This window comes from Pristiophorus japonicus, chromosome 1, assembly GCF_044704955.1.
Source record: "Pristiophorus japonicus isolate sPriJap1 chromosome 1, sPriJap1.hap1, whole genome shotgun sequence".
In the NCBI taxonomy this organism is placed as follows: Eukaryota; Metazoa; Chordata; class Chondrichthyes; family Pristiophoridae; genus Pristiophorus; species Pristiophorus japonicus.
In genome coordinates, this window is record NC_091977.1 from 429,379,024 (window position 1) to 429,406,582 (window position 27,559).

Here is a 27,559-nt window from a genome sequence, read left to right on the forward strand (position 1 = left end):
AAGGTGCAGCTAGAATCGAGGTTTTATTCTGACCTTAAAGATTAGAATTTCTGTATTTGTCGAGGGAGCAGCCCGATGTACCTTGGTCCAGAATAGCAACATTGGGCACTCTTTTCCTCATGTCTTCTTGGTGAAATTTTGGGACCTTGCAAAATTACTTTATGCCTTTTTAACAAATTTCGTATTATACTTGTCGATTCTCCGTGACATTGCACATGGGGAGTCAAGACCCAGTGTAAAGTGGGGTTGGAGTCCAGGTAATAATTGAATCCTGGTATGTAGAGACATATTTAGTCCTCATTTTCAAGTCCATGGTCTGGATTTTAATTGCCTGAGGGTTTCCAGCTAGAAACCGGGGTGGTGAGTTCATTTCTATGCGTCAGAATGAGACACGTATGATTTTAACGGTTGGGCCGCATTTAAATCTCACCAGCTTGTTTGTTAAACATCTCTTCATGAAATGGTGCCTTTGATTTCTGGTATCAAATTCTATACTTTGATAATTTCCTCTGCTATTTATGTCTGTATAACCCATTTTTATTATTTTTGTTATGTCTGTAATGTACTTATTATGAATGACTCCATGAGGCAATGTGTTGTACTCAAACTGTAGTGACCTTGGTCCTTTATTCATAATTCCAGAGTGAGGCACAAGCATGGTGGCTGCCCTTTTATACAGCCCCTGCCACCAGGGCCAGAAACCCCGGTCTCCACCAGTTGCACCCTCTAGTGGTGTCAGCATAGTATATGCACAGTATAAACCTTATTGATAGTACATCAGGTAAAAAGTCTCCATCTTTTGCAACTATTCAGTGACTACACAGAGAGTATACCTATAGTCTACATATATAACAATTTTATCTCCTGATATCACATACTCTTCCATAGCTCAGAGTGGACAGGTGATCTGCTTTTATGTGACTGCCAATGGCACCATTGAACTACTCACCAGTAGGTGCATCATCTCCTGTTGTTACCATAATAGCCTAACCAAAATCAGGAATCTACCTGACCCATGACACAAGAGTATTAGCACACCAATGCTCTGTACTGCTATGCTACTTTCATCCATTGTTTTAACATATCAGTATGCATATATGCAACTCTATCACAAACTGAAAATGAGTTATATTTTAAACTTAATTTCACTACGCAAAAGTATCCAAGTATTTTGTCTATTTAATATAGGACAGCTGGATATCCTATTTTCTTCTAGGAAATACTAGTCTTTTGGTCATTAATTTATATTTTGTTAACAGTGTCATCCCGACTGGAAAAGTAAGCCAATGTAATATCAGCAATACCAAGGGCTTTGATGTTAAATTAGCCATTTACTAGTAGTCTTGGATCCTACAGGGGTCTAATGGGATCCAGAGGCATTTTCATACTGTAAAATATTGAATACGAGCACGTCCTGATGATAATCAACAAGAACCAACAACTATTAAGTTTATTTCCGAATTAGCTCAATTTAAATAAAACTTGGTTGTCATTCAACATGATAAAAATTGGTGACTTATTAGTTGTCTGGAAACTGTTGCGAAATATAACAAGGCAAATAAAAAACATGCAGCACCATCATAAATTAATATCCAAACACCCTCTCCTCTTCTTCACCTTTGAAATGTTTGTTGTCACTTCAGAACTGCTGCTTACATATTTAAGAAGTCTCTATTCGGTGCTGCTGTGTGTCACAGAAGGTCAAGATGCTGGTTTGTACCATCATTCCTCACTTAATGAATTCTTAACCCTGGCTGCACTACTGTATTAATTGGATGAGGCATTTTTCCCACAGAGGGATAATTAGAGGATGACTCACACAATATTGGTAAAAGCCGGGAATAAGCCGTCTGCCTGACGTCTTCAACAGTAAGTGGAATGTGTGTGTAACAGAGACATATGGAGAAGCAATGAAAGGGGAAGAAAACGGTTAATTTTAGGGGCTAAAATTTTTGGCTTTTGAGATTTCGGGGCAGTAATGGCACAGGGTGGTCCTGATACTGCCTGGAAAAAGTTTTTGTCCTTGTCTGCAAAATTCGCCAAAAAATTAGGTTTCATGATCGTGGGCGCAAAATCAGGCGTTACGCAAGGAGGTTTTGGCGATCCAGCCGAAAATCACGGCGTTAAAAAAGTTTCGTTGATTTAAGGGATTTCATTGTTGATTCAGTACCCTCCAACATAACGTTGTGTATTGTATGGTTTTCTTTTGGTGGGTGGAGTTTTTATTACTTTGTTGCAGGAAAATTTATGATTCATCCTTTGCCATTCGTGTCTAGTGCATCATTCCAATGTTCACTGGAGATGTGTCTTTCTGGGGGCTCATCGGTGTGTCCAGTATTAGCTCCATCCCTCAGTTTCCTCCATTTAGGAGAACCGGTACATTATGAGCTGGCGATGTGCGAATCTTAGTCCGGCAGCATCTCCATGCTGCCTCCCCCAATGGGGGCCTCGCCAGGCTCCTCTTTGTCGTCATCCTGCTCCTGAGATGGGCCTGCAATCCCCACTGGCATTGCCTGGCCCCTCATGATGGCCAAGTTGTGCAACATGCAGCACACCACAATGAATTCAGATAACTGTTGAGGGAAGTATCGAAGGCTGCCTCCAGAGCGATCCAGGCATCGGTTTGCCTGTCGGAGATGGCATGTCTCTGTCAACACTTCCTTTCGTAAGTGCTGCCTTCTCACACACTGCTCCTCAGAGAGTTGTATGTGCATTGGTGACTGTTAACCCATGGGGGGTAAGCCTTCCTCCCCAGATGTCTTCGGCCTCTCCTCATCCGTGGGCCGACATGGCCAAGAGCCTTTCTTCGAGCTGGACACCGCTTGTCAATCGTATACAGCATGATACTCTGGCGAACAAGTAATGCCCCCATTAAATTCTCTCACTGATGTTGTAAGGACACTTTAATGGCCGATAAAACTGCCACTTTCAAGTCGGAGCTTCACGCAGCGTGATCTGTGCAGCCATTGCAGTCAGTGTGACCTGCGATGTAGGATCCTCAGCCCGACATTTAAATATGCCACCAATACCACCTGCTGCACCCTGGAACGCCTGTTTTTGCAAACGTTTCCTGGGGTGGGTATATAATGAGGCGTTAGGGCCTAATTTTGCATCCGGGACGCTAGCGGAGCATTGCACGACGATTGTTGTCATGATCTCAGTGAAACTAGAGGGTGGGATGGTAAGTTTTTGTGCCGCCGCAGACCATGAGCTGAATTTGCCGACTGGGCGGTAAAAGCTTGACGCCTGCTGTAACACCGAGAAACACCCTTTACCACTCCTCCGAGGCGCTAACAGAGGTGCAAACAAGCCGAAAATCGAACCCATGTTTTAAAAGTGACAAAAAAAACATTTTAGTACTAGAAGTTGAAAACAATTTCATGCCAATTCAAATATATAGTGATTTAAAAAATAAAACGTGTAGAAGTCCCTGCTCTGCTGGTCCTACACAAAATGAATTTAGGCCATTTCAAACAGATTCCTTGTGGGCATGGCTCACAGATCAAAAATCCAACTTCACTCAGAGATGGTTTGTAAAAAATGAATGGCTCTACTTTAAAGGGTGCTCGTCTGAGGTTGGGATGAAGACACGATGTTGTAGAAAAATAAAGAAAATGTTACGTTGTCCAATCTGCAAGTGCTCAAATCCCCACATAATAAAAGGCAATGCATTCCAAAAATAATTCAGTGTGGTAAATGATTTGAATTTGGTTTAAAATAGTTTAAAATGATAAAATGCGATGTAAATACAAGATTGCAATAAAAATACAAAGTACAAGTTTGGTTCCATATAACTGACATCCCTCACCTTGCTGAGAGAGAAAAAAAGTCACCAATAAATAGCAGGTCACAAAAAAGTCATATACATTTTATGTCTTGCAACACCAGTGGTTTGTTTTGATTTTTACTGAAAAATTATAGAAATTAAGTTACTTTTGGGCAGATGTTAGCACTATTTAGGATGCGGATTATCCTCAAGACTGCATATTCAAGCAGCAGTTCAGTATCAGTCAGTGCTTTCAATATTTGAATCGGAGTAATCTGAAACATTTGTTTGATTGATCATGCATGTCAAAACATTGGTTGGTTCTGGTCTATCCCTATTTGATTTGACCATGAAGAAGCAAATCATGTAATTGATGTTAGATTAGTAACAAGATTTTCTTAGCACTACTGTTGCAGTCTTTTGCAGACATGACTAGTTTCAGGAATGAGTCAATAATATACAATTTTCTATTAGTGAAATTTGTAGCACACAATTCAATATTTCCTTGTTTTGAAAAATTTTTGAAATCGAAGCACATGATGAATTAGACTAAAGGAGTGTGTACAGATGACATAAACCGTGATTTCTGAGCTAGGCGATGGATGGATCAGTCAGACACTGAGCATAAGCAACTGGTGTTTTAACAAGCTTAGTTAACTGTAGAAATATGAGCAGAATCAACAGAATCCCATTTGACACTGAATGGGTTTTCTCTGAAACTACTGAAGCACAATAATCAAATTCAAAACAAATTTTTACGTCCTCAAATTTCTTTGGGGATCGGGAAGGCTGCTGGCATACCCAGTGGGTGGGGATTAGCAGGAGTGGAAAATAGGCTGAGGCTCAGTAACAGCCGATCTCTGCCCCAAGAAATTGACACCACGACTACCTGTGCTCACCTTACAGCCTGACTAATTTGAAGAATGTGGGACTGATGGGAGGTCATCATCCACCAAAATAGTCCCACCACACATATGTCCCCAACGTCCTGTATGCCAGCAAGATACAGCCATACACTACCTGACATGGGCAGAAGTGGGGATCACAAAAACCTTTCAGGTTGGATTCATGGCCTGGAATACTCCAAGATGGAACTTTTGGCCCCAATTAAATTGGCGCTCTTATAAAGGGGCTGACTTCAAATCTTTGGAGCTCTTTACCAATTTAGCCTATAAAGTGGCTGGCATATGATTCATTTTTCTGCTCATTTGGTTGGCAGCCAAGATGTGCCATTACAGAGAAGGTGCTCAGCACCATGACGTAAATCGCCTGACCCAAGGAACTTTTATGGGGTCTGGTATTTGGGTGCATCGTAACTATCTGCTGCCATTGTAACTACTGAGGGGTGGGATCACGGGTTTTCTGGCACCATATTATTTTCTATCACAGTAGCTTTGTCCCATTTTCTTTTTGTCATGTATGTACATGCTGTTTGTAGCCACCAGATAGCGTCATTGTTGGAGGCCACTGAGCAGCACGCACATGGTGCTGCTCTGGTATAAAAGGCCAGCTATTTTGTGAGTCAGGCACTTTGGGCCCAAATAAAGCAGAGCCAAGGTTGTAGCTTGCTTAGTTAAACAGTACTCAGTTTGAACCTTTATTGCATATATAACACTTTTAGCCAGAACAGTGTAAGTGAGCCGCTCACCTTCATAGATCCCAGTACAAAAATAGTTTGTATATTGGAATGCGACTAAGACAAGCAGGGCTGAGACCCCACCCTGACATTTAGCAGGCTAATTTTGAATTAAATTGCATTTTCAATGAGTTACCTGAGGAGCCGGAGTTCTGCTAGAAGGGTGGGGTTCTGTTGTGCCTTCTCAGGTGTAGGTTGAGATGCCTGCTCATGCTCAAGTCTCAATCTCTGTATCTCTTGCAGGATTTCTCTGACAAAAGACAAATGTTATTGTGATCTACATTGTCACAGACAAATCAAGACAGGGATAACTGCAGATAGCAGTGCCATTAGAATATTTCAGAGCTTACGGTCAAATCTCATTAGGTGTTTTAGCCAACAGGTCTTTGCATTGAAGTATTAGCTTGGCTCAGTTGCTGACATGCTTCCCCTTAGTCCGGCCGCACTGGGAATACTGTGTTCAATTTTGGTCTCCTCACATGGGTGATGTTGAGGCTTTGGAGAGGATGCAGAGGAGGGCCACTGGACCAATTCCCAGTCTAAAGCAGCTTAGTTATCAAGTTAGGCTAAAAAAATAGGGAGTCTACACTTAGACGATGGGGGGAATCTGATTGAGGTTTATAGGATAATGAAGAGAATAGACTGTGTTCCAGTTAATAGTTTGTTCCAATTAAATAAGTTAGGGTGGACTAGGGGTCACAAATTTAAGTTGTATTAGACTCGATCTAGGTTAGATGTCAGGAGGTGGTTCTTTTCCCAGAGAATAATGGACCTCTGGAACAGACTGCTGTCTCGTGTGGTGGATGCTGATTCACTGAACTCCTTCAAGCGAGAGCTGGACCTGTTTTGGCTGGGGCGGACTAGTTTCGATCACCTAGATGGGTTGGAGAGGAATTTCCCAGATTTTTTTCCCCAAATTGACCTGGGTTTTTACCTGTTTTTTTTGCCTCTCCCAGGGAATCACAGTTTCAGGTGGGGTGGAGTGTATATATTGTGATACATAAGATATCACAATTGTGTGGGACAGGCTCGGTGGACCAAAAGGTCTTAACCTGTCCGTCATTGTTCGTATGATCTTAAATTGGTAATCTCAATTGGAAAGACACACAATAGCTGGTATAAGAAATGGAAAATATTCTCATTGGTGTAGCAGACAGTGCTCTTCTTTGGTTGACGTGAAGATTAAAGGTACAAAGGTATTTGATAACTAAGAATGCCTAACTTTGAACTTATACCACATGGTATATAAATGCATGTAATTAAAGAATCAGCTTGCCTCAGCTGGTAGCACTCTTGCCTCGGGATCACAGGGTTGTGAGTTCACATACTAGGTTAGAGTATATAAACTAAGCTGGCACTGCCATTGAGCAGTGAAGGACTGTTGCATTGTCAGAAGAACAATCCTTCAGATAAGATGATAAACTGAGGTTTTGCTTTTCCCTTTCCGTCAATTCCCTGCTCATGGTGAACACAAACGTACCTGGTTTAGGAATATACTTTGCCTTGTTCGTAGGCCCGGACCAGAAACTGGGACTCCATTTTGAAAGGTATTACATGTGAAACAACATAAAGGATTGTAATGCAGTGAATTAAGGATAACCTTAGCAAACCTATGTGAATGTGTTGTAAACTCAAAAACTTATTTATTGAACAAATGAACAAAAAGTATGGAATCCATGCATTTAAAATAAACGGTTTATACTGTTGCCACACACTGGTGGAAATTACATACTCCCAGGTCATACTCCCAAGCCAAACACAGTATAAAGCTCTTTGTTCTATTTGGATTAAAATCAGTTTATTCACATAGTGACCGAGAAATTCCTTGTGGTGAATTGCATCATTTTTACGCCAATGGGTAATGAGTTGCGCCCGCTGAAGATCTGGAGAGGGGTTTAGACTAAATTTTTGTGGGTCAACATTTCCATATCCACTGGAATAGTGATTGGCGCAAAACACAGGCAAAACAGTAGCAATGCGTTAGGTTTAATGACCAAATGTTTAATGGCCTGACCAGGGCAGGCAAGGTGGCCATTCTCCCTTTTTTTCCTTGGGCACCCTGGACACCAGCAGATTCTTCACTCTCTAAAAGTAACATCTACAAAACTTACTTTTCATGGTACCATCTGGTTAAGGGGAATACTAACTTCCGATCTAATAGTGTGACTATCCATCTCCCCGAACAGGAACCGCCTCCTCCAGTTTAACATGGTGATACCGGCACATTTCCTACTTCCGCTTTCCATGAGACTTGCGACACTGTTAGCCTTCACCTAACTAGGAAAAAATGGTGCACAATGCCTATGAGAGGCTTGCCATTGAAGAGGGCATCCCCAACCTGAAGCACCTCATGTTCTATGAGAAGAGAAAACATGATGTAGGGACAGCACCAGGTTAATGACTGAAGACCTATCATTTTGCCGTGACACCCCTCGAAGTACCACACCGCCTCCCTCTCGGTTTCCTTCATCCCAAAGGGGTGATGCTCATTCATTCTTGGTTTCGTTTCTCCTTTTCTACAGACACCCAGAGCGACAGGCGGAGAAAGAAAATGATGATGAGGAAGAGGAATAGTGATACAATGGAGGTAAATTCAGTGGGGTGTAAAAAGGGAAATAGCAAGGGCCTTTGTAATCAGCCGATCACATCCCGTCAGTTTCCTGCTGGGCAGGTTAGGTTGAAATTACCCCCCAGTCTCTGTCAGCAAGATATTTTAACATTATGCTTTATTTTGTTCCTAGCTTCTCCCCTGGCTCCTTCAGTGTTCTGAATATGTATCTCTAGTAATGGATCTACCACATTTGCTCAGATATACTTCATTTTCCTCTGTGAAAACTGAAGCAAAATATTTATTATGTATCTCTGCCATTCCTTCACCCTCAAATACAATATAGCTCTTTGTCTCTAAGTGGTCCAACCCACCCTTTGGGCTCAATTTTCGCCACTATTCTGCGGTGTTTTTTTTCGCTTCCACTGTTTTCTTTGGAGCGAACTAAAAACTGCAAATTTTGCCAAAGTTTCTCCGCCATCGTAAACTACTTACGGCCAATTATTTTAGTTCCCGATTTTTTTGGCGACACTGAGAGCGGAATCTGCCGGCTGTGCCATTTTTGGCCATTCAAGCGAGTTTTGCCAATTACGATTTTTTTAAAAACAGCGCAGTGCACCGTTCTGAAAAACCTTACGTGAACTTAAGAAAATTGGCGCAGAGAAGACACCATTGTTTTAGCGGAGTTGAGTTAGGTTTTGGAGGGAGGGAAGGAGACATTCATTTCATACACAACTGCATGATACATGTTTCTTTTTGCAGAGGGATAGGAGCGGTATCGGCACCGGGGGTGGGGGGCCTTTTGCCCTGGGATAGGAGCAGCACCGGGGGTGGGGGGAGGGGGGCTTTCGGCCCAGGATAGGAGCGGCACCAGCACCGGGGGACTTTTCAACCTGGGATAAGAGTGGCACCTCCAAATATGAAGAGGTTTGGGGCAAAAACAGAAAGGTGCTTGTGCAAGTTGCTGTTGTTATTTATACAATGAGCTGCCCAGAGGCAGTCAAGGACGATGGAAAGCAGTTCCTTCAAATTAAATATAGAGCTCAGTTGAAACAACTAACAGCTGTTGTGTCTGTTTATTCTTGCTGTAATGGAACGGCACCGGCACCAGAGGGGGGGGGTGGGGGGGGGGGCCCGGGGTTCTACAATTGCTTATGTCTTGTGTATGTTTCACTTTCCAGTCTCAGCCCTTCTGTGTATCCCTCGTTACCCTGGCAACCTCAGTTTTTTGGTGCAGTCCTTAAGCTCCACCCACACAGCTTAAGGACAATCTGCACTACTCCAAATTCAAAATTTATTACGCCGAAACTTGCAACTTTATTTTTTGTCGCAGTCGGCCACTAAAAAATCGGACGTATCTCTACAACTGCGCCAAAAATCAGTAATGTGGAAAACTGGCCTCTTTGTCTTTCCTTTTTACTTCTTATGTGCTTACAAAGGCCCTTGCTATTTCCCTTTATACTAACTACCAGTCTTTCATACTTTTTGTTAGCCTTCCAATCTCCCCTTTGTTTCTCTTCTATAGTTGTATCTTTTTAAGTGTTTCTTCCATATTATTCTGCCTATATTTAGCATATGCCTCTATTAAACCTCACTTTTGCTCATATCTCTCTATTTATCCACTGAGCCCTTCTTTGACACACCAATTTACTCCTGGTATACATTTAACCTGTATCGTATGTATCTTGTTATATATTTAATCCTTTGTAACTTGCATTACACCTAACCACCAGAGGGCCCATCTGTTGGAGTACCAAGGGATCCCAGCATCTCTTGGGAGCACAGTATATAAGCAGGCCACCCACGAGAACCTTAATAAAGGAGCTAAGGTCACACTTGCTCATTACACATAGTACTCAGTCTCACTATTTATTATGAGTACAACAATTGGCGATGAGGTAACGAACAACTGCGCGAAAATGCAAAGAACAGTCGGCATTCTGAAGAAGTTCTCAGAAAGGGATGATTGGGAGGCCTTCGTGGAGAAACTCGACCAATACTTTGTGGCCAATGAGCTGAAGGTGACGAGAATGCCACCAAACGAAGGGCAATCCTCTTAACTGTCTGTGGGGCAACAACCTATGGCCTCATGAAGAATCGCCTGGCCCCGGCAAAACCAACAGAGAAATCCTACGAAGAATTGTGTACGCTGGTCCGGGAGCGTACTGTTTTAATGGCGAGATATCGGTTCTACACATGTCAACGATTGGAGGGCCAGGAAGTGGCGAGCTATGTCACTGTCCTAAGGCACCTCGCAGGACATTGTGAGGCTGAGGGAGTCCTAGAACAAATGCTCAGAGACTTTTTTGTACTGGGCATTGGACATGAGATAATCCTTCGCAAACTGTTGACTGCAGAAACTCCGAATCTGAGTAAAGCCATAACGATAGCCCAGGCATTTATGTTCACCAGCGACAACACTAAACAGATTTTGCAGAGTAAAGATGTTTCGGCCAGTACTGTGCATAAAGCAACGCCGGTTTTGACCAGAAATGTACACGGCAGAACGTACACGCCGGCTGCTGTGGCCCGACCGCAATTGATCCAGAGTCCGCCATCATCTGTTAATGCGAGACAGTTAGCACCCTGTTGGCGCTGCGGAGGTGATCATCGGCCCCATCAATGCCGTTTTAAGCACTGTGCATGCAATGGTTCCAGAACAATGGGACACCTCCAACGAATGTGCAGGCGAGCTGCATACCACCACGTTGCAGAGGAAGATCGATCCATAGTGGATCAGACCGAGTTGGAAATTCGTACGGAGGAGGCAGAAGTGTATGGGGTACACACGTTCACGACGAAATGCCCACCAATAATGTTGAAAGTTGAACTGAACGACATTCTAGTATCTATGGAGCTGGAAACTGGGGCAAGTCAGTCCATAATGAGTAAAAAGGCCTTCGACATGCTCTGGGGAAAGAAGGCATACAGGCCCAAGCTCAGCCTCATTCACACTAAACTAAGGATTTATACCAAGGAACTAATCCCTGTAATTGGCAGTGCAGTGCAGAAGTCAAAGTCTCCTATGATGGAGCAGTACACGAACTCCCGCTGTGGATTGTGCCAGAGGATGACCCCACATTGTTTGGTAGAAGCTGGCTGGGGAAAATCCGCTGGAACTGGGACGACATCCGAGCGCTTTCGTCTGTCGACGACGCCTCATGTACCCAGGTTCTAAGCAAGTTCCCATCGCTATTCGAGCCAGGCATTGGATGCTTCTCGGGGCGAAAGTGCAGATCCATTTGGTTCCTGGTATGCGACCCATCCATCACAAGGCTCGGGCGGTACCGTACATGATGCGTGAAAAAGTGGAAATTGAGCTGGACAGGCTGCAACGTGAAGGCATCATCGCGCCGGTGGAATTCAACAACTGGGCCAGTCCGATTGTCCTGGTACTCAAGGAGGACGGTACGGTTAGAATTTGCGGGGACTATAAAGTCACAATTAACTGTTTTTCGCTGCAGGACCAGTACCCGCTACCCAAGGCAGACGACCTATTTGCGACCCTAGCTGGAGGGACGATTTTCACCAAGCTGGACTTGACCTCAGCCTACATGACGCAGGAACTGGAGGCCTCACCTGCATCAACACACACAAAGGTCTTTTTATAGAAACATAGAAAATAAGTGCAGGAGTAGGCCATTCGGCCCTTCGAGCCTGCACCACCATTCAATAAGATCATGGCTGATCATTCACCTCAGTACCCCTTTCCTGCTTTCTCTCCATACCCCTTGATCCCTTTAGCCATAAGGGTCATATCTAACTCCCTCTTGAATATATCCAATGAACTGGCATCAACAACTCTCTGTAGCAGGGAATTCCACAGGTTAACAACTTAACAACTCTTGGTTAACAACCAGTGCCCATTCGGGATTCGGTCGGCCGCGGCGATCTTCCAGCGAAAGATGGGGAGCCTGCTAAAGTCGGTTCTTTGCACAGTAGTCTTCCAGGACAACATATTGGTTACAAGTCGGGACACCATGGAGCACCTGAAGAATCTGGAGAAGGTTCTTAGTCGGTTGGATCGCGTGGGGCTCAGGTTGAAATGCTCGAAGTGTGTTTTCCTGGCACAGGATGTCAAATTCTTCGGAAGGAGAATCGCAGCAGATGGCATCAGACCCACCGACGCCAAGACGGAGGCCATCGAGAACGCTCTGCGACCACAGAACGTGACGGTGCTGCGGTCGTTCCTGGGACTCCTTAACTATTTCGGTAATTTCCTACCTGGGCTAAGCACCCTGCTAGAACCCCTACATGCGCTACTGCGCAAGGGAGACGACTGGGAATTCACAAGAGGCTGCCTTTAAGAAAGCCAGAAATTTATTGTATTCTAACAAACTGCTTGTCCTGTATAATCCATGTAAACGATTAGTGTTAGCTTGCGATGCGTCGTCATACGGGGTCGGGTGTGTGTTACAACAGGCTAATGATTCGGGGATTTTGCAACCGGTTGCGTATGCATCCAGGAGTTTGTCCAAGGCCGAAAGGGCCTACATCATGGTTGAAAAAGAGGCTCTGGCGTGCGTTTATGGCGTAAAAAAATTGCACCAGTACTTATTTGGCCTCAAGTTTGTGCTTGAAACTGACCACAAGCCGCTCATATCGCTGTTCTCTGAGGGCAAAGGGATTAACACCAATGCCTCTGCCCGCATCTAAAGATGGGCGCTCACGCTGTCGGCATACAACTATGTAATCTGCCACAGACCGGGCACAGGGAACTGCGCAGATGCTCACAGTTGGCTACCATTGCCCACCACCGGGGTGGAAATGGCACAGCCAGCGGACTTGCTCATGGTCATGGAGGCATTTGAGAACGAGAAGTCACTCGTTACGGCCCGCCAGATCAGGACCTGGATCAGCCAGGATCCTTTACTGTCCTTGGTAAAAAAACTGTGTCCTCATGGGAGCTGGTCCACTGTCCTAGTGGAGATGCAGGAAGCGATTAAGCTGTTCCACAGACGCAACGACGAGTTGTCCCTGCAGGCGAACTGTCTTTTGTGGGGCAATCGCGTGGTCTTGCCCAAGAAAGGCAGAGACATGTTTATTTGTGAACTGCACAGCACCCACCCAGGCATTGTAATGATGAAAGCTATAGCTAGATCTCACGTGTGGTGGCCTGGCATCGACTCAGATTTAGAGTCATGCATGCGCCAGTGCAACACTTGCTCTCAGCTGAGCAATGCACCCAGAGAGGCACCTCTAAGTTTGTGGTCATGGCCCTCCAAACCATGGTCGAGGATCCATGTAGACTATACGGGCCCATTTCTAGGCAAAATGTTTTTGGTTGTCATGGACGCTTTCTCAAAATGGATTGAATGTACAATAATGTCTGTAAGCACATCCACGGCCACCATTGAAAGCCTACGAGCCATGTTTGCCACGCATGGCCTGCCTGATGTCCTAGTCAGCGACAATGGGCCGTGCTTCACCAGTGCTGAATTCAAGGAATTCATGACCCGCAACGGGATCAAACATGTCACATCTGCCCCGTTCAAGCCTGCATTCAATGGCCAGGCAGAATGGGCAGTTCAGCCCATCAAGCAAAGCTTGAAACGTGTGTCGGAAGGCTCCTGCAGACCCGGTTGTCCCGAGTGCTGCTCAGCTACTGCACCAGACCCCACTCACTCACCGGGATTCCCCCAGCTGAGCTGCTCATGAAAAGGGTGCTTAAAACAAGGCTCTCTCTTGTCCACCCTGATCGCTATGATCATGTGGAGGGCAAGCGGCATCAACAAAGTATGTACCATGACCGCGCAAATTTGTCACACGATATTGAGATCAATGATCCTGTGTTTGTGCTCAATTATGGACATGATCCCAAATGGCTCGCTGGCACGGTCACAGCCAAAGAGTGGAGTAGGGTGTTTCAGGTAAAACTGACCAATGGACAAACGCACAGAAAACATTTGGACCAAATCAAATTGCGGTTCACCAACAGCTACGAGCGACCCGAAGAGGACACCACCAACTTTGACCCTCCAACACACACACAAGTAGCAACTGACATCATAGTTGACCACGAAACCGAACTCATCATCCCCAGCAGCCCGGCAAGGCCGGCTGCCCAACAGCCCAGTGAAATACTGACCAACCCACCCACACCCGCATTTGTACCGAGACGATCGACAAGGGAGCGCAAAGCCCAAATTGCCTCACCTTGTAAATAAGTGTACTGTTACTTCACGGGGGAGTGATGTTATGTATTTAACCCTTTGTAACTTCCATTACACCTGACCACCAGAGGGCCCATCTGTTGGAGTCCCAAGGGATCCCAGCATCCCTTGGGAGCACAGTATATAAGCAGGCCACCCACGAGGTACCTGCACTCAGAAACCTTAATAAAGGAGCTAAGGTCACACTTGCTCATTACACACAGTATTCAGTCTCACTATTTATTATGAGTACAACACATCTCATATTTAAATAATATCTCCCACTGCCTTTCCATTTAGATCTGTCATTTTTTTCCATCCAATGAACCTGAGCTAAGGTGCCTTTCCTCTAAGGTTGCCAACTCTGGTTCGACATATTCCTGGGGATTTCATCACATGACCTCCTGCCTCCAACTGCCCCGCTCCCATACTCATGCCATTAGTCACCCGACATGTCCATCCTCATGGAGCTCCCATATTCACGTCAATCGGAAAGTGAATAGACTCTTCATTACCTGATTGGATGATTCTTAACTGTCAGTCAACAGCCTTTTTTCCCATATCCAATAGTTTATAACTAATTTAACAAAAATGTTCAAAAAAATTAAACTTTAAAAAAATTCCCCTATGATTTTTCTCCTGGGTTGCTCGCAAGAGTGTCCTGGAGATAAATCTTTAATTCCTGTCGACTCCAGGGTAGTCCTGGAGGGTTGGCAACCCCACTTTCATCCCACTGATTAATATGTGGACATTATTTAGAAATATAGAAAATAGGAGCAGGAGTAGGCCATTCGGCCCTTCAAGTCTGCACCGCCATTCAATATGATCATGGCTGATCCTCTATCTCAACACCATATTCACGCTTTTTCCCCATACCCCTTGATGTCTTTTGTTTCTAGAAATCTATCTGTCTCCCTCTTAAATATATTCAGTGACTTGGCTCCACAGTCTTCTGTGGTAGAGAATTCTACAGGTTCACCACCCTCTGAGTGAAACAATTTCTTCTCATCTCGGTCCTAAATTTCCTACCCCATATCCTGAGACTGTGACCCCTTGTTCTAGACTTCCCAGCCAGGGGAAACATCCTCCCTGCATCCAGTCCAGCCAACCCTATCAAAATTGTATACGTTTCAATGAGATCCCCTCTCATTCTTCTAAACTCTAGTGAATACAGGCCTCGTCGACCCAATCTCTTCTCATACGACAGTCCTGCTATCCCAGGAATCAGTCTGGTAAACCTTCGCTGCACTCCCTCTATGGCAAGTATATCCTTTCTTACGTGCGGTCTCACCAAGGTCCTGTATAACTGTAGTAAGACATCCTTGCTCCTGTACTCAAACCCTCTTGCAATGAAGAGCAACATACCATTTACCTTCCCAACTGCTTGCTGCACTTGTATGTTTGCTTTCAATGACTGGGGTGTCACAATTTCTCACATGTTCTCTTACCTTCAGATTGCTTACTATCCTTCCTTATTACCCAGAATCAGATCTAGCTCTGTGTCCTTTCTTGTTGAACATGCAACATACTGATTAACAAATGAAAGGAACATAAAGGTGAGATTGATTGCATTACTTACCTATTCTTGTTTTCAAGTTCAGCAATCAACTGCCGCTGCTGTTTATTTGCATCTATGGTAGAGGAGAGATCAGAGGAAGCACGCTGTTGCTGGAAAGATTTAGAAACATTTTTTAAGGCTTCAGCAAACATTTGTTTTTCAAGTCGATCAATGAACAAACTTTATTTTTCTTTCATGCAAGGTAAAAAAACTGGTATTCCTTCACAGATCGATCGCTGAGAAGCTGCTTTGTTTACTTGAGCACCTTGAAAGTGTGGTACAGGTTGAGCGTCCAAAATCCAGAGTTCCGGAATCCGTAGTGTTCCGGAATCTGGAATATTCCGGAATCTGGACCGATTGGTGGCAGGGTCGTCCAGAATTAGTAAAATGTTCCGGAATCTGGACCCGCTGAACCTGCCGACCTCAAGGTCGCACCGCTGCCCGACCTCGGGCCTCGCTGCCCCTCGCCTCGCCGCTACCCGAACCTCGGGCCTTGCCTCACCGTCCCTCGCCTCACTGCTGCCCGACCTCGGGCCTCGCTGCCCCTCGCCTCGCCGCTACCCGAACCTTGGGCCTTGCCTCACCGTCCCTCGGCTCACTGCTGCCCGACCTCGGGCCTCGCTGCCCCTCACCTCGCCGCTGCCCGACCTCGGGCCTCGCCTCACTGCTGCCCAACCTCGGGCCTCGCTGCCCCTCGCCTCGCCGCTGCCCGACCTCGGGCCTCGCCTCACTACTGCCCGACCTCGGGCCTCGCTGCCCCTCGCCTCGCTGATGCCTGAACCTCTGGCCTCGCCTCACCGCCCCTCGCCTCACCGCTGCTCAACCTCGGGTCTCGCCTCACCGCCCCTCGCCTCGCCGCTGCCCGACCTCGGGCCTCGCCTCGCCGCTCTTACGTCGGGGTCTCCTCGCCGGCCTTTCCTAACGCCTCCTCCGCAACGGGGCCGCCCAACCAGCTCTTCAGCGGGCCCTGCCCAAACTCTTCCCCGGGGGAGGGGCTCCGGCCGGCGACCCAAACAGCTCCTCGACGAGCACCCCCCCCTGTCCCCTTCTGACGTTCCGAAATCCGGGAGTAACCGAACCTGGGCTTGGGTGTTTCCGGATTTCGGACATCAGAAACACGTTCCGAAGTCCGGAAAAACACCGAAACCGGCTCGGCCCTGGTCCTGAGGTTGCTGGATTCGGGGCGCTCAACTGTAACAGAACAAATTGTGAAAATATCGTCCATTTCTCAGTACACTCTAACTGCAAATCAATAGAAAGCTTTGGAGATTGAAGTAAAATATGGAAGCGGCTATGGATTTGTTCAACTACTCAGCAGTGATATCAGCACACTCTTTAACATTTTCATTGCAATGTAGGTTACTTTGAAGGAAAAACCATGAAGCTGCAAAATATTCTATTTGCAGCAGTAGAATTAGAGGAATTTGATTTTATTTTCACTTTACGCAGACAAACCAGGTGCCAAGGATGCTGCAGTGAAAACAGCATTAGAGACTATTAACAATTTTATTTACATTGGTTACTTGCCTGCAGAGCAGTTTTTGAAGTGAGTAAGACTTGAGCCCCGATTTCAACCTGGGACAGAAGCTGATACCGCCGGCAATCCGTCTGGCTCCCCACAGCGTGAGACCTGGGAGATTTTAACTACCTGACCGCACGGAAATGATTTAAATGGATCTCCTGCTCAAACCAGCTGGGAATAATGTACAGGCCGGTTGACGGGAGCCGGATTTTGGGTGACAGAATGCGGCCATCGGGGACAGTCCCCAGCAGCCAGGTAAGTTGATCTGGGCTGGGGAGCGGGGTCCTGAACTGATCAGTCAGGTGAGAGAGGGCAGCTTAGGGTTCCTTGTGCTCCACGTCCACAATGAAACTGTTTAAAAAAATCTGTTGGCAGGCTTTACTGGCAGACTGGGACTGCGCGGGACTTGGTCCATTTGCAGTTAAAATGGCGCGTCATCGAGTATGTAATTAGGCACGCTTGCCTCGGGTGGACGCTTGCCCAAAGTCAAAATGGCGAATAGCATAAACAGTTCGGGAACGGAGCGGTATCTTCCAAAACTCGATTTTAATCCCCTCACACACGCTGCTCTCGCGGGCAGGCAGGTTTAAATCAAGTCTTTAATTTTTGTTTACTTGTTTGATTTAAATAGAAGTTTTAATTTAAAGGTTGGGCACAGGGGAAAGCCTCCTTGCCATTATCGCTCTAAGACGGGCAGTTATAATTTGCAAAAATGTTGCAGAGGTAATTAATTAATTCTGGTCATGCAAAGGAAATTGGGATTAAGTATAAAAACACTTAACATCTTAAAAAGGAACCATTTATCTTTAGCAATTCAAAATACAGTAAAAAGTATATTTTATTAATGGTGTACCAGAAAATATCTGTAGAAAGCTGTATTTAAAATGAATGCACCAGAATAGGCCAGATATCAAATAACAACTTGCATTTATATAGTGCCTTTAACATAGACAAACGTCCCAAGGTGTTTCACAGAGGCGTAAACTGACCAAAGTGGATGCCGAGCCAAAGAAGATATTTGGAAGAGTGACCAAAACGTTGATCAAAGAGGTGAGTTTTAAGGAAGCGCTTAAAGAAGAGAGGTGCGCTGACTTTTTAGAACAAAAACCGCGACTAAAACTTACCGAGGTATTCTCCCCGCTCCTCAGGACGTCTTTGGCCTCGGCGTAGCGCACCACATCCTGAAAACAGTGCCGGGACCTCTGCACATGCGCGCTTGAGTGTGCGCGCATGTGCAGTAGCTCCTCGCCCCCAAATCTCTGCAGGCTGTGTGGGAGGGGCCCGAAGCACCCCATCCCTAGCCCTGGCCGAATGGGCTCCCTGCCGCGACCTGCGAGGGAACAGTGCCTGATGTAAAAGAACAGATTTACAAGCTGGCAAAGAAGGGCTTGACCCCATCGCAGATTGGTGTGATCCTAAGGGATTCCCATGGTGTTGCCAAGGTGCGTTAATCAAATGGTACAAATCCACTGGAAGGTCTGGAGCCAGCCCCTTGGACTTCAGTATCCTGGTGATCTTGTTCTCCCCTCCCCACTCTCCTCTCTCCTCACCCCACTCTCCTCTCCTCTCCTCTCCTCTCCCCCTCTCCTCTCCTCCCCGCCTCTCTTCCCTCCTCCTCTTCCCCCCCTCCTCCTCTCTCCCCCGCCCCCCCCCTCCTACTAGCCTCCCGGACCGCTGCCTTCCCTTCACATAAAGGTGGGACTTCTATTTTTAATTTCCTATTGATTGATCAATTGCTTATTACTTTGGTCTTGGTGCTTTAGGTGCAGGGTTCCTTCTATTTTTTATTTGTTAATTACTTGCTTATTACTTTTTGTGCTTTGTTTAGTGCTTTGTAACTCTTGGTGCAGGTCCTCTCAGCTTCCTTGTATTTTTTATTTGTTATTGAATGCTTATTTTTGTGCCTTGTTTAGTGCTTGGTGCTTTAAATGTACTGCTTTGTTTAGTGCTTAAGTACTTTAAATGTACTTATGCTTCTTTAATGTTATTGTGAAGGTGTTTAGTGCTTTGGAAAATCCTCTAACTTCCCTCCCCTCGGGCCCATCTCCGGCTACCTGCGCTGATTTCTTAAGTCTCCGCAAGGTTTTTCTGAGCGTACAAAAGTGGACATATATGCTGGCCTAAGTTAGTTTGGGGTAACTTTTCGCTGGCTAAACTTGCGTAAATGGCCAGAACAGGCATAAGTGGCTGGTAACGCTCCCTTTTGAAAAAAACGGAACTAAAAAGAAACTGAACTAACTCACTTAAACTGGAGCAAACTAAATAGGGAGAATTGTGATTTTTAAGATACTCCAAAAAAAACTAGTTGTTCCAAAAAAATAGGAGCAACTCCTGGGGAAACTTGGGCCCTTAGAGAGGGAATTCCAGAACTTAGTGCCGAGACGGTTTATAGACACAGCCACGAATGGTGGGGTGAAGGGAATGGGAAACCGCAAGAGCCCAGAGCTGGAGGAATGGAGATTGGGGAGTGGTAGGGTTGGAGGAGGTCACAGAGATAGGGAGATGGTGAGGCCATGAAGATGAAAATGTTAAATTAGATGTAGTGGGAAACAGGGTCTACGAGGATAGGGGTGATGACTGAATGGGGCTTGATAAAGAGTTTTCAATGAGCTAAATAATACCAGTTGGGTTCTTGTAACAAGTGGAGTCCCATGTCTTGCTGATACTCCAAGGACGTCATTCCACAGTCAGCGGGAGGAGTTGGAGAGAGAATCGGGGAGGATGGCTTTTCATTGCAGTGATGGCGATTGACTGACGGCTCTGCGTCTGTGACCCTGTTTAATTGTAATGGTGGGGGTTGTAGGCCGGGGCCATTATAGGGAGCAGTGTGCGGTGGCATACTACTGCAGGGAGTAGCGGGTGCTGCTGCAGGAGGGCGACGGCTGCGAAGCCAGGTCGTTGATTGCAGTGCAGGCAGGCACAGCAGGAGGGGCGAAGGAGCGGCAAGAGTTTGTAGATGGAAGTGACCGGGGCCTAGGTGAGGCGTGAGTTCGGGGCTGAGAAGAGGCGAGGGCCCAGGGGCAGCACGGGCCAGCCTACACTGCGATATGTGTGTGCGCTAGGTCTGTGCAGCACAGCTGGTCTCCAGTTGTCTTGGGTAATCCTTGCCACTGGACCAAGACCTAGCTCTGTCAAGCTCGTGTGGTGACGGCCACCACACGTTAAAAAAATCCATGCACAGGCATCTTTCACCCTTCAAGTTTGGGACCTGGAATATTAGGTCCTTCATTGAAACACATGTGAACTCATCCTTTTTTGGCGTGGAAGCAAGTCATCCTCGTTTTGAGGGACTGCCTATGATGATGATGATCATATGGAACATGGAAGATGGGAGGCTGGCCAAGAGAGAATTGAAATATTTGAGTCAGGAGGTGACAAAAGATTAGGGTTTCAGCGGTAGATGGGCGATATCAGGAGATTGGAGTAGGCTGTCTTTTTGATGGAGTGTATATGGGATTTGAAGCTCAGATCAATCATATAGAACGCCAAGATTGCAAACAGTTTCGTTTAACCTGAGACAGTGACCTGAGAGAGAGTGAATAGGCTTGAATAGGGTCAATCAGGTTCCAGTATTTAAAATTAAAAAAACATTTTCAGGTTATGAGCCCAAAACAATAACAATTATTTGCAAATATGCTTCTTCATCCTATAACAAATCCATGCAAAAAAATTACCTTAACTTTCTAAAATATTAAATTCATAAAATGTTTTCATTTTTTAAACTGTTGATTATACAGGTTGAACCTCCCTTATCCAGAACGCCGTTATCCGGAACCACCCCTCATCTAGAACCATTCCCGGCCACGGGGTGGCGCATGCGCAGAATTCCGACATAAACAAATTGAAATCCTTCCTCGCTGCCGACTCCCGCAATCGCTGGCCTGACCCCGCGATCCATGACCCCTCCCCCCATGATCTCTCTGCCACACTCCCAGCCCCAAGTCAGCCAGACCCGATATCCCCTTGCTCAGTACCTGTGCCATCCAATTTAACGTGACCACCCCTTGTCTGGAAAAATCCCTAACAGGCTAGGTCCCGAGGGTTCCGGATAAGGGAGATTCAACCTGTACCATGAAATCATGTTGCAGAAGCAGAACACAATGCACAGAGTGGACTCCAGCATTGTACTGCATGCTTTGAAGGAACTTTTAAAAATGTATATACTTGTGATGCTGTAGCTAATATTGAGCTGTTCCGCAGCAACTAAATTTGGTTATCAGTTCAACATATTAAAAAAAGAAACTGAAAGAAATCAGACTCTTTGGTTTGCTACTTACTGAAGATGCTGCCTCAGCAGCGAGTCGTGCTGCATATCGTGCTATCAATCGATGTTCTTCATCTAGTCGGCTTGGACTGTCAAGGACACTATTAAGAAAGGATAAAACCTCAACAAACTGAGTCCATTCATTTTATAGTTCTCAATCTCACCGAACTTTGAATCTGTTTTTATGCTTTTTCCTGGATATTGTTGCTATTATTTCAAACTCAATAGTGGCAGTTCCCACTTACAGAATGGAAGTTAATTGTTGTTTCTTTATATTTATATAACCACTCTCTATAACGTAGGGGGCAAGATCCATAACAGAATGACACTGTACCAAACCACTTACTATTTGCTTCCATTGTACACTTCAAGCAGAACACTTACTGCAAAATCAATGTTTGGTCCACACTGTTTACCATTTGGAAGATTTTATAGCTCTGCACACAAAACGTTTGATCTGCTGATAAATTACCTCAAAACTACAATACATTTCAGAGCAAGATCACGTTTATGTTGGCCCAGAAATCCCGGTCAGCTGCTTCCAACCGGCGATCGAAGGAAAAACTTTAAAAAGCGCACTTACCGGAAGCTACTGCGCCCACGCGAGTTCCGGGTCCTGAGGCCTCCACTGCGCATCACAGCGCTTGCACGTTAGGACATGCGCAGGGCTGGAGCTGCAGTCACATGGCTCTGGGCAGCCAATTAAGGTAAAGTATGTTCTCATTCATAATAGAAACATAGAAAATAGGAGCAGGAGTAGGCCATTCGGCCCTTTGAGCCTGCACCGCCATTCAATGTGATCATGGCTGATCCTCTGTCTCAACACCATATTCCCGCATTCTTCCCATACCCCTTGATGTTTTTTGTGCCGAGAAATCTATCTATCATCTTCTTAAATATATTCAGTGACTCGGCCTCCACAGCCTTCTGTGGTAGAGAATTCCACAGGTTCATCACCCTCTGAATGAAGAACCTTCTCCTCATCTCAGTCCTAAATTTCCTACCCCGTATCCTGAGACTGTGACCCCTTGTTCTAGACTTCCCAGCTAGGGGAAATATCCTCCCCACATCCAGTATGTCCAAACCCGTCAGAATTTTATACGTTTCAATGAGGTCCCCTCTCATTCTTCTAAACTCCAGTGAATACAGGCTGAGTCAACCCAATCTCTCCTCATAAGACAGTCCTGCCATCCCAGGAATCAGTCTGGTGAACCTTCGCTGCACTTCTTTAAGTTGGAGTTCCTCAAACACCCAAAACACTAATAAAAAAATAGAAAAAATACACCACATATTTTTATTAATTTAAATTAAAGATATTATTAAAAAAATATTTTTCCGATTAAAAAAAAAGTTTTTTAAATTATGGTTTAAAATAAACTTACCGTAGTGGGGAGGGTTTTTAACAATAAAATGTGTTTTTATAATTTTATTTTGAAATGTTTTAGTGCATTTTAAAACTTTTACACGTGTAAAAGTAGGCTATGCACCTGCTTTTATCAGGCGCAAGAGTTATTAGGACATTTGCTGGGCAAGATATGGGTAAATACGGCAATCTTGCCCATGCAAATGTCCTCGTTCCCAAGATACGGAGGATCTGTCAAGCTCCAGCTTGTCAGATTGGCATGCGCATTGTGCACTGAAAATCGGCTTTTGGGATGCCTTCCCGGGTCCGTACACACTCCGTACAGACCCAGGAAGCAGGAATTTCTCGGCCGTTATCTTTTAAAATTCCATTTGTAACTCTTTTCCAATAATAATTCTGAGATAAGACCTCAGGAATTAAATAAGAATGGCCATTCAATCTGGCCATTTGTGAAATCTTATAGCACTGTAGTTTATATTAGTAGAGCTGAGAAGGTGGGATTGTTGTCCTTAGGGCACAGAAGATAAAGAAGAGATTTAATACACATATTTAAAATCATGAGGGCTTTTGATGGAGTAAATAAGGAGAAACTGTTTCTACTGGTGGAACGGTCGGTAACCAGAGGACACAGAATTCACAAAAGAACCAGAGGGGAAATGAAGAGGTTTTTTTTTACGCAGTAAGTTGTTATGATCTGGAATGCACTGCCTGAAAGAGTGGTGGAAGCAGATTCAATAGTAACTTTCAAAGGGGAATTAGAAGAATACTTGAAATGGAGTATTTTGCAGGGCTACAGGGAAACAGCAGGTAAATGGGACTAATTAGATAGCTCTTTCAAAGAGCCAACACAGGCACGAAGGGCTGATTGTCCTCCTTCTGTGTTAGATCCTGTGATCCTGTGAAGTGCTGGCTTCAGCATGTGACCTGCACGACGTTGAAATGTTGCAGCCATTCAAAACAATGCAAGTTCCTCGCCTGGCTCACGAGGGTGGAAATTTGTCCAGGTTTGTCCCTGGGCCCAGAATCTATTGCTGTTGGGGAGGGTTTAAACTAATTTGGCAGGAGGATGGGCATCAGGATATAGCATTAGAAAGGAGAAACAAAGGGAACAAAAGATTGGAAGAGACAGATAGCACTAAAGCAAGAAATACTAAGGTCTGAGGTGGTGTCAGACAAAGAGAGAACACAGGATGGTGTAAGATAGGTTTACAGTGTATGTATGTGAACAAGGTTGGTGAGCTGCGGGTGCAAATAGCCACATGGGAATATGATGTTGTGGCAAAAGCGGAGACCTAGCTCACAAAAGGGCAGGATTAAATATTCCTGGATATAAGGGGGCTGAAATTCAGCCTCCTGATAAGACCTGTTACCGCCGGAAAGCAGCGGACATGTGGCAGTGTCAAATGGCCGCCAATTTGTAGATGAATAGCCGTCGCTCACGAAATTCTCCCTGGTGGTTTCTCTGGTGGTCCCCACTTCTGCCAAACCCTCCTAAGTGCATCATCAAAGTGCGCACCGCCGATGTCTTGCCCTGCAAGCAATATTCACCTTAGAAAATTCTCTGGCCGCCGCTCGGTGCCCCCGACAGTTTTTCTGTCGGTGCACTGTGTTTGCAGTGTGTGTACAATGGTGGTGCGGCCTCCATTAAAGGGGAGCTGCACTGCCTCAGCCGCCATATTATTTTTTGGGGCAGTCGGCCCGATAATTATGCCCCTGGGTTCGGCCGGGCTGCCAAAAGACAACCTGGCACCCAGGGGCCAGGCTTGGGTGCCGTTGGCCCGGCCTCAACCTGGTAGCCCAGTGGACCTAACTTAAAAAGCTGCAGAGCTTGCAGCGACTCTCTCCTTCAACTGAAGGGGAGAGACGTGTTGACGAGCCAGCGCGATGATATCACCAGCCCGGTGCTGATGACTGACAGCAGCGGACACTCCGCCCGCCCGCTACTTCTGCCCTCATTATGACTGACATCCGCCCCAAATATAAAAAAACAAGAGCTGAATTTCGCAAGATGGGCCACCACATTAAAGTAGATAAGTCACCAGGAACGAATGGGATGCATCCTAGTGCGCTGAGGGAAGTGAAGGAAGAAATCACGGAGGTACTGGCCATAATCTTCCAATCCTCCTTCGAAGCGGGGATGGGTTCCAGAGGACTGGAGAATTGCAAATATTACACCCTTGTTCCAAAAAGGATGTAAAGGTAAACCCAGCAAACTATAGTTTACCTCGGTAGTGGGAAAGCTTTTCAAAACAATAATCAGGGACATAATTAACAGTCACTTGGACAAATGTGGATTAAAAAGGAAAGCCAGCACGCATTTCTTAAAGGCAAATCGTGTTCAACTTGATCCAGTGTTTTGATGATGTACAGAGAGGGTTGATGAGGGCAATGCAGTTGACGTGGTGTGCATGCATTTCCAAAAGGTGTTCGACAAAGTGCCACACAATAGCTTGCCAGCAAAGTTGAAGCCCATTGAATTAAAGGGACAGTGGCAACATGGATACGAAATTGGCTAAGTGACAGGAAACAGAGGCCTCGAAATTTACGGTCCAGGGAAGGACCGTTACTGCCCGTTTGCGGCGGCCATTCGTCAAAATCGAATGGCCGCCGCTTTGGGCTCAACTGGCCGCCCAACATAGATTCGGCCCAGGTTGTCTTGCAGTGGTGTGGGCCACTGCCAACGCTTGTGGTGGTGTGGGACTTGCGGCAGTAGTGCCGCGCTAAAAGTGCGCACCGCTACCGCTCCGCCCCCAGACCCATTTTCAGCATGAAGAAGCCAGCCCTTTAGCAGACGGTGCCCTCGCCAGCTTTTAGGGCCAGTGCAGAGTGGCAGACATCTCGGAGCCATGGGAGCGGAGAGAGACAAGAAGGTAAAATCCAAACATGAGGATGTTCAGCACAGAATCTGCACTCAAGGGTAGAGAGGGAGAGGAAGGGCGAGAGTGAGAGAGAGGGAGGGAAGATGGAGGGAGCGAGAGAGGGAAAGAGAGAGAGAGCGAGGGTGAGAGAGTGGGAGGGAGAGAGAGAGGGAAAGAGAGGTGGTGAGAGAGAGGGTGAAGGAGTGAGAGAGGGAAAGAGAAAGAGAGAGGGTGAGAGAGAGAGAGAGACAGGGAGAAAAAGAGAGAGGGAAGGGAGCAAAAGAGAAAGGAGAAAGAGATAGAAATGAGGAAAGGGAATGACAAACAGAATCAAAACTTGATTGGGAGAGAGAGAAAGAGAAATAGGAATAAAGAGAAAAGGGGAAAAAAAAACGAGAGAGAGAGAAATAGAGATCCCGAGATTCACAGAGAGAAAACTGAAATCTCAATTCAGGGGCTCAGACTGGAAACGTCGCCCCAGCTCAGCATTCCGTGTGGTAACAAATGGGAATCTGTTCCACCTCCGCCGCCTCCAGGCCAGATCCAAGGTCGCCCTATCCTCTGTCATCGAACTACAGTACACAAAGGATGCTTGCGTCTGCGCACACTCGGAGGCCAAACTCCAAGCCATCGTCAACACCTTCACCGAGGCATATGAAAGCATGGGCCTTACACTAAACATCCATAAGGCAAAAGTCCTCCACGAACCTGACCCTGCCACACAGCACTGCCCCCCGGTCATCAAAATCCACAGTGAGGCCTTGGACAATGTGGATCATTTTCCATATCTCGGGAGCCGACTGTCATCAAGGGCAGACATCGATGACGACATCAAACACCATCTTCAGTGTGCCATCGCAGCCTTCGGTCGCCTGAGGAAGAGAGTTTTTGAAGACCAGGACCTCAAATCTGGCACCAAGGGCAGTAGTGATACCCGCCCTCCGATATAGAAACATAGAAACAGAGAAACTAGGTGCAGGAGCAGGCCATTCAGCCCTTCTAGCCTGCACCGCCATTCAATGAGTTCATGGCTGAACATGAAACTTCAGTACCCCCTTCCTGCTTTCTCGCCATACCCCTTGATCCCCCGAGTAGTAAGGACTTCATCTAACTCCCTTTTGAATATATTTAGTGAATTGGCCTCAACTACTTTCTGTGGTAGAGAATTCCACAGGTTCACCACTCTCTGGGTGAAGAAGTTTCTCCTCATCTCGGTCCTAAATGGCTTAGCCCTTATCCTTAGACTGTGACCCCTGGTTCTGGACTTTCCCAACATTGTGAACATTCTTCCTGCATTTAACCTGTCTAAACCCGTCAGAATTTTAAACGTTTCTATGAGGTCCCCTCTCATTCTTCTGAACTCCAGTGAATACAAGCCCAGTTGATCCAGTCTTTCTTGATAGGTCAGTCCCACCATCCCGGGAATCAGTCTGGTGAATCTTCGCTGCACTCCCTCAATAGCAAGAATGTCCTTCCTCAAGTTAGGAGACCAAAACTGCACACAATACTCCAGGTGTGGCCTCACCAAGGCCCTGTACAACTGTAGCAACACCTCCCTGCCCCTGTACTCAAATCCCCTCGCTATGAAGGCCAACATGCCATTTGCTTTCTTAACCGCCTGCTGTACCTGCATGCCAACCTTCAATGACTGATGTACCATGACAGCCAGGTCTCGTTGCGCCTTCCCTTTTCCTAATCTGTCACCATTCAGATAATAGTCTGTCTCTCTGTTTTTACTACCAAAGTGGATAACCTCACATTTATCCACATTATACTTCATCTGCCATGCATTTGCCCACTCACCTAACCTATCCAAGTCACTCTGCAGCCTCATAGCATCCTCCTCGCAGCTCACACTGCCACCCAACTTAGTGTCATCCGCAAATTTGGAG

At 45.9% G+C, this 27,559-nt stretch overlaps 1 protein-coding gene across 17 annotated transcripts in view; it reads right to left on the reverse strand.

Annotated features, from left to right (window-relative positions):
- dtna (dystrobrevin, alpha) overlaps positions 1-27,559 on the reverse strand; it is a 709,829-nt gene that overhangs the window by 131,878 nt on the left and 550,392 nt on the right. For 16 of the 17 annotated variants that reach the window (XM_070892657.1, XM_070892659.1, XM_070892667.1 and 13 more), the window contains 3 exons: positions 21,460-21,547; positions 15,682-15,770; positions 5,539-5,652 (listed from right to left, as the gene is read on the reverse strand). In XM_070892657.1, coding sequence (XP_070748758.1) covers positions 5,539-5,652; positions 15,682-15,770; positions 21,460-21,547 — 291 coding nt within the window. Of the gene's footprint in view, positions 1-5,538; positions 5,653-15,681; positions 15,771-16,563; positions 16,852-21,459; positions 21,548-27,559 lie in introns of those variants that run through there. The other variant, XM_070892671.1, reaches the window with a different exon arrangement.